Here is an 11,468-nt window from a genome sequence, read left to right as displayed (position 1 = left end):
CACAAAACCTATACCCACAAATGGTTTAATCATATATACGTTACAAAAATACCTTTAAAGGCATATTTTTAATTTTATTATAATCCAAATAATATAAAAAATATTAAGTGAACTTTTTACACAATAATCCTTGATAAGATATAATTGTAGCTGCTTGTTTAGCCGCATTTAGGTTTGCGCGTGAAAAGCACACGAAAAAATTAAAGCGACAAAATGTTCTGTTCCTCAAGGTGCATAAGATAAATGTAATATATATATATATATATATATATATATATATATGTATATATATACAGTTGCACATATATATGTTTACATTTATGCTTATGCGTATATGAAAATGCGCCCATCCTGGATGCCTGAGTTTTTCTTTAATCAATTAACCGATTAATGAATACAAAGCTGAGTTCCTTTTATGAATTCGTGATATAGCTAGCGTTCATAATGATGTAATTTTTTTTTTTTTTTTTTTTTTTCTTCTGAACAAAAAATTAAAATTTTGCAAAAATATTTATATATAATAACTTTCTACATATGCTACAGCAGTGTATACTTGATATATGCAGCATTAAATGGAAAAAATAAAGATATATATCTGTGTACGGGTGTGTATATGGGTATGTATACATGTATATACATGTATATATATGTATTTGTATTGTATTTGTGTGTTTTTTTTTTTTTTTTTTTTTTTTTTTTAAAATACTTCACACGAATATGCTGCACAAAGGTCTCATTTCATAAAAGCAGTTAAAATATATTATTATACAACAAGGATGACAATCTTCCTACAATTTGTTTGTTAATCTTAGTAAGTATTCCTTTAAGTTATTTGAAATGTTTTCCATTTCTAGTACTCTGTTCATTTCGCTAAGCATTAAATCTTGTCTTTTTAAGTCTAACTTATTCCATAATTTAAATGGATCACATAACTGTGTTGCTACCATAGGATTGAACTTATCAACTTTCATAATAACATCTGCTAATAATTTGTATCCCTTTCCCGATATATCATTAAAGTACCTTAAGTTGAACGTAAATGGAAGATATACTGCTCTAATAACATTTGGGTTTTTACTATCTTTTAAAACTTCAGTTTCTAGCTTTTTTATAATATCATATATATCACTTCTATCAGATCTCGATGCTGTTTTTAACCATTCTTGTAAAAGTAATTCGTCGTCTTTGGAAAGTTGATAGGTCTTATCATACAGTTCAAAATATTTATCATAATATGCTGAGACTGCAAAACTAGTAAGCCAGTTAGATGGATATGGGGAGTTGGAATGTTGCATAATATGATCTAACATATTTGGATATTTGGCTTTACTTAATAGAGTTAACAAAGTATTTCTTAATTTTCTCATATTGATTTGTTCAAAGTCTACATAAGATTCATCATTAAAATGTGTCATATCATCTGCTTTTGATTCAATCTTCTTGAATATTTTAAAATAAAGATCATTTAATTTATCACCAATTTGTTTATAAATAAAGTCTCTCGTATCAGCTAGCACATCTGTGTCAACATTTTTTATATGATTTATAATATATCTATCACGAGGAAGAGTTATTATATAGGACTTGAAGCCAGGATCTGCATGTTCATCTTCCAAGAAATATTTCATAGCATTAATAAAGTCTTCACTAACAGGGGTTAGATTTGATTTTTCCACACCATGTAAGGTAGCATCTCCTCCAGCATTCACATCATTATTCACTGCATTACTTGCACATATGTCGGTATTTCCCTGTGAACTTTTGGCCTGTAACAATTCATTATAATTCTTTTCAATTTGTTTCATATACAAATCAACACATACATTATATCTAACAAAGGAATCTGTGTCATATTTTAATAATAATATACGTTCTTCGTCCGTTAAATTGTCTTTAATATAAACAGGTGCACTAAATCCTCTGAAAAGTGATGGAATAGGTTTTTCATTGACATTATAAATAACAAAAGTTTCTTTATCCTTTTTAAATTCATATGTAATTTCAGGAATTTCTTCTTTTCCTGTACGTGGGTTAATAAAACCAACTTTCATTGGAATGAATAATGCCTTCTTTTCTTTTTGATTTTCATCAGGATTTGTGTACTGACTTACATTAATGGTAAAAGTTTTCTTGTGTTCATCATATATATATTCTGCAGTAACATGTGGTGTTCCACTTTGAGAATACCATAATAAATATTGGTCTAAATTATATGAACTATCCCCTTTTTTTAATTTATATGCTTCATTCATTGCACTATTAAAATCTTCACATGTTGCTGTACCTCCATCATTTTTTTTAATATAAATTTCCATACCTTTTTTATAATACTCATCACCTAAAATTGTTTGGTACATTCTCATAACTTCACTACCTTTATCATATACTGTTGTAGTATAAAAATTTTCCATACTAACATAAGATTCTGGTCTTATTGGATGAGACAAAGGAGAGGAATCTTCTAAAAATTGAACACTTCTAATCAAATCAACATGGTCTAATCTGAATGTAGCAGTTTTGGTAGTTTGTTCAGAGAATAAATTTTCTCTATGTACTGTTAATCCTTCTTTTAATGTTAATTGAAACCAATCTCTTAGTGTAACTCTATTACCTGTATAATTGTGAAAATACTCATGACCTACAACTGTTAATATTCGTTCATATGAAAAATCGATGGATGTTTTTTTAGAAGCTAACAATGAATTTGCATTAAATATATTTAATCCTTTATTTTCCATTGCACCAACATTGAAATCGGATACAGCCACTAAATTCAATCTAGATAAATCATATTCTAAACCAAAATAATCTTCATCAAATTTCATAGCTTTTTTTAGACATTCTAAAGCCCATTTTAATTTTGATACATATTTTTCTTCAGCAAAAACATATAATTCTACATTTCTTTTTGAAAACTTGGTAACATACTTATCACTTAAATGTTTAAGGTCTCCTGCAACTACAGCAAATAAATAGCATGGTTTCAAATGAGGATCATTAAATCTTGCACCATGTCTACCTCCTGGTATTTCAAATTCATTTAATTTATCTCCATTACTTAAAAGTATGGGGTATTTTGCCTTCTCAGCTGTTAGTGTTACATCATACTTTGCCATCATATCTGGTCTATCAATAAAAAATGTTATACGACGAAATCCTGTAGCTTCACATTGAGAAACTATTATATTCTTCGATTTGTATAAACCAGTTAATGCATAATTCGTCTCTGGATGTATTATAACTTCCGAACCGAATACAAATTTTCCCTTTGGAACATACTTGGAAAATATAGTTAAAAATTCATTATCATACGTATATTGTTCTCCTTCAACTAATTTTTTGTTATCAAGTGATATTTCATTGATTTTCAATCCTACACCATCGAAAACTAAATCTTCTCCTGAATAATGTTCACTAGTCATCATATCAAGCATAGATCTCACTGTTGTTTCATTGTCATATATATTTATATTCAGTGTTACATTATTAATAGCAAATCCAGATGCTCTGTAGTCTGTTCGGTAATGAATTTTTGGGTCCTTCTTACCACCAGCATTTCCATTACCGCTATTGTTAGCGCCATTATTGTTGTTGCTTATACCGCCGTTATTCATATCATTTGTTCCGGTTACTCCTAAATCACTTTCATTTGTGGACTTTAACCTCTTGTCATCAGCTCCATCATTATTACTTGTTATAACACCCTGCCTTTTTTTCTCATTATTTACACTGCTATTGTTACTATTGTTATTATTATCTCCCTTTTCACTCATTAGTCTTTTCTGTATGATATATGATGGGGGTCTCTTTATTTTGTGCTTAATACTCTTAATAATATCCTTCTCAAAGATATTATCAAGATTCAAAAATTTGGAAAATTTAATTTGTTCATAAATCAGGGACGGGAAATTTATATGCGTGCTTAACTTTTTTTTATTTGAATTTACATTTAGCAAGCGACCAACTATACTGGATGAATTGTTTCGAAAAATATTTTTTATCATACACGTATTTTTCTTATCATAATTTGTATTTGCTAAGGATAAAACTGTTACAAGAAATATATTAAAATTTAAAAGTTTTTTCAATATCATTTTGCAAAAAAAATTATTTTAAAAAAAAAAAAAAAAAATAAAATAAAATAAAAAATTAAAAAATTAAAAGGTAATTAAAATTCATTTACACTCTGTGCAAACAAATTAAATGTGTTCAACTTCGCTTAAAAAGGTGCGTCAAGCGTGTATTTATAAATAAATGTATACATTTATATATAAAAAATAAACAGTTCACGTTTACTGCTTATATATTTAACAGCATGTAATTCTTTGTATATGATGCTGAAGATCCTGATCTTTAAAACTCATGTATTGAGCACCATGCATAGCATATTATTTTACGTAATGTTATATTTTTTTATTTTTTTGTATGTTTATATCATTTAAATTTTTTGAACTCTTATATTCTTTCTTCTTTCTCTTAAAATTTTAAATTAAATATCTCTGAAATTTCTTGTAAGGAGTGATCAAATAACTAAAGTACTTTTATATCATCAAATATATAAAAGCAAATTATAACATGGTAGTATAATTCATTTTCATAAGGTTCTAATATAAATTTAAAAAAATTTTAATTTTATATCAAATAATTTCTTCTTACATATAAATTGTAACTTTTAACTTATTTCCTTTTAAAAAAAAGATACCTTTTTTTTAAATATATAATTATATATAAATTTTTTACGTGGAAAACTTGTACTAGATATATATACATTTAATTAATAATATATTAATAATAATATATAATTAGAATGAACCTCCTATGTATTATGTAATTTAGTGGTTTCGATTTTTCTAAAAAATACTACAAGGTACCCTTCTCTACGTTTTTCCTTTTCCTTTTCTTTTTATCACATAATAAAATAAAAAAACATTTATTATTATACTTTTTTTTTTCGTGTTTTTTTTTTTTTTTTTTTTTTTAAAATGTTTAATGTTTTAATGTTTAAACACAGAAAATTTCAAGTTAAAAATGGAAAATTTATTTTATTCATATATATATTTATTATATTTTTTCCTTTTTTGAAATTTTAATTTCCATAATATATATAAATAAGCTTAAATTAAAAAGGTTATAAAAGTTTTGAACATTTTTGTAAAGAAAAATGCGAAAAATAAAAAAGTTTCATAGAAAAAGTACCATATTATTTTTTATTCTCCCAAATTTTGCAATTCCACATTTACAACATGTTATAATGTTCTTTTATTTCTAATGAAGCGCATGATGATTGATATCTACGCATGGGGTTTTAATTTAATGAACATTAATAAATCTCTATTTTTATATGTTAGGTATATATTTATTTAACCATCTTGAAAAGCAAATGTAAATTTGTGCATACAGCGGTTATATTTATGTATATTTTTTGTAAAAATATTGGTAAATTTTAATATTTTAATTTTTTCAATCCCTTGTTTTAACATAATTAGTAAAGGGGAAAAATTAAGGAATATATATAATTCTCATATATTAATGTTGTTACGGAATTTTTCTTCTTTTCATAGATGTTTTAATGTTTTATAAGAGTAGTTTAAGTCTATGTAAAATTAAGAACAGAAAAGAAAAAAGGAGTAATTAAATTACATGCAGTCAGGCGGCAACAATTGCAATATTACATTTTACTTTTAACCACATGGATGGTTTTCTAGGGAGTATACATATGCTGCAATTCTTTTATTTTGCCATAATTCGTTTCATTATTTTTTTATATAATTACTTTTATTTAAAGGGAAAAACACTAGTAATTTTGATTTTTATTTTATAATTTGTAATTCCTAATTTATAATTCCTAATTTATAATTCCTAATTTATAATTCCTAATTTATAATTCCTAATTTATATTTTCTAATTTTAGAATGTTTTACTAAAACAACAAAAATATTACTTGTTCGATGCGCATAATGTAATTTATGGCATTGTATGGAAAATAACGCATATATTTTTTTATTTGTGTTATTGCTGCATATGCAAGAGCTCTGTTTATAAAATTTGAGTCTAATAATTAGTGTGTTTTTCAAATTTTATTTTATCGATAAGGTTTTCATTATTAATAAATGGTGCAAATTTTTTAAGGTGAATTATAATAACTAAAAAATGAAGGTAAAAATTAAGTCACCATGTGGTGTATATACTTAAACATATATATATATAAATATATGTACTTTTTTTTTTTTTTCCACATATTTTGCCTTCCTCATTTATTTCACAAAAAAAATAATTAATCTTCAAAAAGAAATGTGTTCTTATTTTGCCTTTTAACAATTTTTTTTACCCAATGGCAAGCACTTAAATTTGAAAAAATTCTTATTCTTTAAAAAGTTAAGCAAAATTAATTTTTTACAACTGGTGATATAGGTTGAGGATAATTCAATATCTATAATATCCGTTATCTTTTTTTTTTTTTTCGTTTTTCTCCAAATCTTATAAACATTTTTCATTTGTCAGCACAGCTTGAATTTTTCATGGCAAATAATTGTCAGTATATTTATAAAATAACTGTATGTGTATATATATGTAAAACAAACCTTTCAATTAAAAATGTCTCTATTTCTTTTGAACATTGCAATTCAGCACTGCAAAGAGAAAAAATAGAATGCACGTATATATGTGTATATATATCTATCGCAATAAATTAGGATTAATTAAAAGGAATTATTACCCTGTATATGTATTTTTTTTTTTTTTCTAGCTTTTTATGTATATAATAATATTTAACCGTTTTTCCTTGCATAAGTTAAAATAAGCTACTAGAAATTAATGTAAACGAGTACGTAATTTTGTTATACATGGAATTAATGTGATAATTAAGTTTATTTAAATGTATGTTTCGTAATTTCTCTTTTTGTTTTTTCTCTCTACGTTTTTTTACATTTCTGTTTTTTTTTTTATTTAAATATTTTACTATTTAAACAGAGTAAAAACGAAAAAAGAAGATACTGAGGTAGCAATATTAATCAAGAACATACGAATGTTAAGCAGAACTGTAGAAAAAAACACATGTACACGCAATAAAAAAAGGAAAAAAATAAATGAATAAAAGTTACTGTTGCTATAAAAATTTTTATACTCGCAGTGAAATAAAGCTAGTTAAAATAAAAAAAACAAAAAAACAATAAAGCAAATAATGTGTGTGTGCATGAAAAGTTAAAAATAAAATGAAATTGAATAATAATAAAAAGAATGATTTGTTAGACGACGAATTTTCAACCACATTTGTGTTACCCGAAGGGGACAAGGTAAAAGGTGAAAAACTGTTTAAAAAACATTGTAAACAGTGTCATTCAATAGCTCCAGATAATAGTCAGTCAAATTCGGGATTTACAAGTTGGGGACCTTCCTTATTCAATGTTTATAATAGAACAGCCGGGATGAGCAAAGGAAATTCTCCATTTCAAGTTTCACAGGATATGAGCTCGTCAGGAATAATATGGAATGATATAAATTTACTAAAATATATGAAAAATCCAAAACAGTTCGTTGAAGCGAATATTGGTATGAACTTCAAAGGAATTTCAAATCTTCAAGATAGGGTTGACATTGTGCATTACTTAAAAACATTGACTTATGAAGACCCACATGGGAAGGCAATTGCGGAAAAATATTCAAAAAATAAAAAGAAGAGTTAGCTGGTCATAAGTATATATATATACGATATGTATATGATATATATATGCATATATTTTTTTTTTTTTTTTTTTTTTTTTATGAACAAGTAGCCACTATTGTATGCACTTATTTGTTTATTTATTCATATATTCATATATTTATTAATCAATTTAATTTTTTTTTTTTTTTTTTGTGAGCACTTAGCCCTATTTGTTGCATTACATTTTTTAAACGTTGTTAGCTTTAAAAATATGCATTTTTGTTCTTTTCCCTTTTATTTTTTTTTTTCTCTTAACAATTTATTAGATCTATTTTTGTTTAATATATAATTTTTGTTAGTTATGTGGTATTTCCGTTAAAAAATCATGGAATTATTTATCTTTCACCAAATATAATCAAATGCTGGCGTGTGCAGAATTATTGTTGCAGTTATACTAGATTTGTATTTTCATCCTCTTCATTTGTAAAATTCAACATTTTCGTTATAGCGTATCCCCACCACACATTAATTCTATGTATGTAGGTATATCTTCGTATGTTCGTATAAACACGTACATACAAACATATCTGCTTAAACGTATTAATAACAAATAATTATAAAACAAAATTGTGTTATTCTGCACTTAAAAATATTAATTAAAGCGTAAGTTATAAACTTCAATTTCCGCAGTTACTACTCTATTCATTTTAATTAAATCCAAAATGAACTAAATTTAATACGGGTTTAAAAATTATATATTCAAAAAAAAAAAAAAAAAAAAAAAAAAAAAAGAAAAAAGGGGAAAAAAAAAAAAAAACTTCGTTTATTATCATATTTTTAAGAAATAAGAATAAAACAAAAAAAACATAAAAATAAAATGGTAAATACCCCATTTATTTTTGAAATGCTTCAAATTCAATGATGGGATATAATTTAACTAGTTAATCATATTTTTCTTACTATACAACAATCAAAATTTTTTACTTGTTCATTTTACAACAATTTTATGAACACTTCTTATTAGTATATTTTTTTCATTATTTTCATTGAAAAAATAATATGCATTTGCACATTACCTTTCCATAGACATCAATGAAAACATTTACATTATACTGCATTTTAGGCGATGAAAATCGAATTCAAGACTATTTACTTCAACAATGTCATACATATTTTCCTGCCATTTTTCACAATGAAACTGAATATATGTTTCTAAGTTTTGACTAGTTGTAAGAGGATGACTGGGATAGTAGTTAGAATTATCATTGCTTTGGGGATCTATCGGAAAACTTATATTATCTGATGTTGTACTATTTAGATCTTTATTGCTATTTTTACCTATGTTGTAAGAATTTATTTTTTCCGCAAATTTTTTAATTACCATAGGAGTGCAGTCGTAAATATAACACAAATTTTTATTAATATCAAAAAAGTAATAATTTTTTAAAGAAAATTTTGCAAATATATTGGACATATTAAATTCTTCACTTGATTTGTTCTTCCCTTCTTCTAGGAAATTATCAATACTTGCATCATCTCTAAAAAATGACGAATTTTCACATTCTGTAAAAATTGTTTCTACATCATTATTTAAATATGATAAGGGGTGATCAAAAATGAAAAAGTCATCAATATTTTCATTTGCATCGTAAAAATGTTCTTTCTTTCCATCATCCTCTAATTCCATGTTATTATGTTGTTGATTAACTTTTAATGCTTGTTTTAATTTATTTATGTCCTCAATGTACAAAAACAAACGGGATAATCTTTCCCTTTTAATTGCATTTATTTTATCTTTATCATTTATATAATCAACAGTAATATGATTTCCTAAGTTATTATCATTATAAAAATAGATGAAAGAATTTAACTTGTTCATTTTCTCTTTGAAACTTTTGTTAAAATTTTTTTTGTAATCTCTATACAAAGCTTTGATTGCCTCTATTTTATTAATACCTATATGGTAAACATTAAACATAATTCCCATTTCTTCATTAGGTACTACATTCTTCAACACTTCTGCTTGTGATTGCATATTAACCTCATTTTGTTGTGATACATCTTCATCACCTACCTGTTTTCCTGTTTCTCTTTTCATTTTTATTTTCTCTTCTGTTTGTCTTTGATCCATTCCTTCATCCTGTATTTCCTTTTCGGTTTCTTTACCCATTTCATTTTGAGTTAAAACTGTTTTTATTTCGTCTACTTCGTTTACGTCTTCTTGAACTTTTTGGTTAACTTTAACTTCTTCGTTAACTTCTTCCTTTACTCCTTCGTTTACATCTTGTTGAACTTTTTGGTTAACTTTAACTTCTTCGTTAACTTCTTCCTTTTCTCCTTCGTTTACATCTTGTTGAACTTTTTGGTTAACTTTAACTTCTTCGTTAACTTCTTCCTTTACTCCTTCGTTTACATCTTGTTGAACTTTTTGGTTAACTTTAACTTCTTCGTCTACCTCTTCCTTTACTTCTTCGTTTACTTCTTTATATTCGATGACTTCTTCATCCTCATGCACCTCTTTGGAAATTATATTTTTGTTTTTATCTTTTCTAACTTTTAAAAAGTTCTCCTCAAAAATGTTATAACTTAATTTATTATCATTTTGTGGATTGACTTCTTTAAACTGAAGATTATTTTCATCTTTATTATTCATAGTGGGATAATTGCCATTATAAGACTGCTCATTTTTCGAATTGCTGTTCTTATAAGATAATAAATTTTCATAATTGTTACTATTCTCTTTATCTAAGGAACAGCTAATCATTTCATCATTGTCTGATGAACAAAAAGTTGTTTTGTTTTTTTCATTATGTAACAATTCATTTTTATTATTTTCATCATCATTATTATATTTATTATTATTACTATTATTTTTATTGTTATTACTATTATTTTTATTGTTATTACTATTATTTTTATTTTTATTACTATTATTATTTTTATTATTATTTTCTTTACTTGCTTCTAAATTACATTCATCATTTTTGCGACTACCTAAAGACATCTTAATTTTCGAAGTATTTTTTATACTGTAATATTTTTTTGTTTGCTGTTTTTTACTACTATTTATTTGCATAACTTTTTTTAACTTCGAAATAAAACATAAATATTATAAAAATTCATACAAAATTAGCATTTTATCTTTATATGAATTTATATGATATTAACAAAATTTAACCTTATTTTTAATTAAATTTATATATATATATATATAATATATATATATAATATATAAAACATTTTAAAAATATAGTAATATTTTTACATTAAATACATGTTAAAAAAAAAGAATGCTTTTTTAAAACAAAATATCTTTATATATATATATATATATACATTTTATATATATACTTAAATATATATATAATTATGTTAAGCTATTTAAAATGAAGCATAATATAATGTATTATTACGCATGCTGTTTTAAAATGAAAAAAAAAAAAAAAAAAAAAAAAAAAATGAATCTGATAAATTATTTTATAAAAAATAATATTTAACTAAAACATAGTTTTTGGGAATTAATAAAGAAAAAAAGTGAAAAATAAAAGGTATATATATATATATATATATATATATATATATGTATATATCATGTGACATATTTATATATATGTGTACAATAGTTAGCCTATTATATTATACAAATTTGGTTATATAAAATTATGTGGCAAAAAAAAAAAAAAAATAAAAAAAATAAGAGTTTTTCTGTATAATAAAAATTATATTGTACACGAAATCCTTGAAAAATAAATAAAAACAAAAAGGAAAATTTTAAATGTTCTTACAAATATTAATGTAAAATTGAAGGGACTTAAAAAAAAAAAAA

The 11,468-nt window shown here is 24.3% G+C and overlaps 3 protein-coding genes across 3 annotated transcripts; 1 reads left to right on the top strand and 2 right to left on the bottom strand.

The window, feature by feature from the left end:
• Positions 1-788: 788 nt before the first annotated feature.
• On the bottom strand, positions 789-4,094 carry M1AAP (M1-family alanyl aminopeptidase, putative; the record flags this gene model as incomplete). The annotated part of the gene is made up of 1 exon (XM_029007837.1): positions 789-4,094. The coding sequence occupies one exon, from the start codon at positions 4,092-4,094 to the stop codon at positions 789-791; it is 3,306 nt and encodes a 1,101-aa protein (XP_028864186.1).
• A 3,117-nt stretch (positions 4,095-7,211) lies between these two features.
• PmUG01_14028400 (cytochrome c2 precursor, putative) lies at positions 7,212-7,682 on the top strand (the record flags this gene model as incomplete). The annotated part of the gene is made up of 1 exon (XM_029007836.1): positions 7,212-7,682. The coding sequence occupies one exon, from the start codon at positions 7,212-7,214 to the stop codon at positions 7,680-7,682; it is 471 nt and encodes a 156-aa protein (XP_028864185.1).
• Positions 7,683-8,744: 1,062 nt separating this feature from the next.
• Positions 8,745-10,646, bottom strand: PmUG01_14028300 (conserved Plasmodium protein, unknown function; the record flags this gene model as incomplete). The annotated part of the gene is made up of 1 exon (XM_029007835.1): positions 8,745-10,646. The coding sequence occupies one exon, from the start codon at positions 10,644-10,646 to the stop codon at positions 8,745-8,747; it is 1,902 nt and encodes a 633-aa protein (XP_028864184.1).
• Positions 10,647-11,468: the final 822 nt, after the last annotated feature.

The sequence above is a fragment of the Plasmodium malariae genome (genome assembly GCF_900090045.1).
Source record: "Plasmodium malariae genome assembly, chromosome: 14".
In the NCBI taxonomy this organism is placed as follows: Eukaryota; Apicomplexa; class Aconoidasida; order Haemosporida; family Plasmodiidae; genus Plasmodium; species Plasmodium malariae.
Note: the sequence above shows the minus strand (reverse complement) of the source record. Positions and strands in the feature narration are given on the sequence as shown.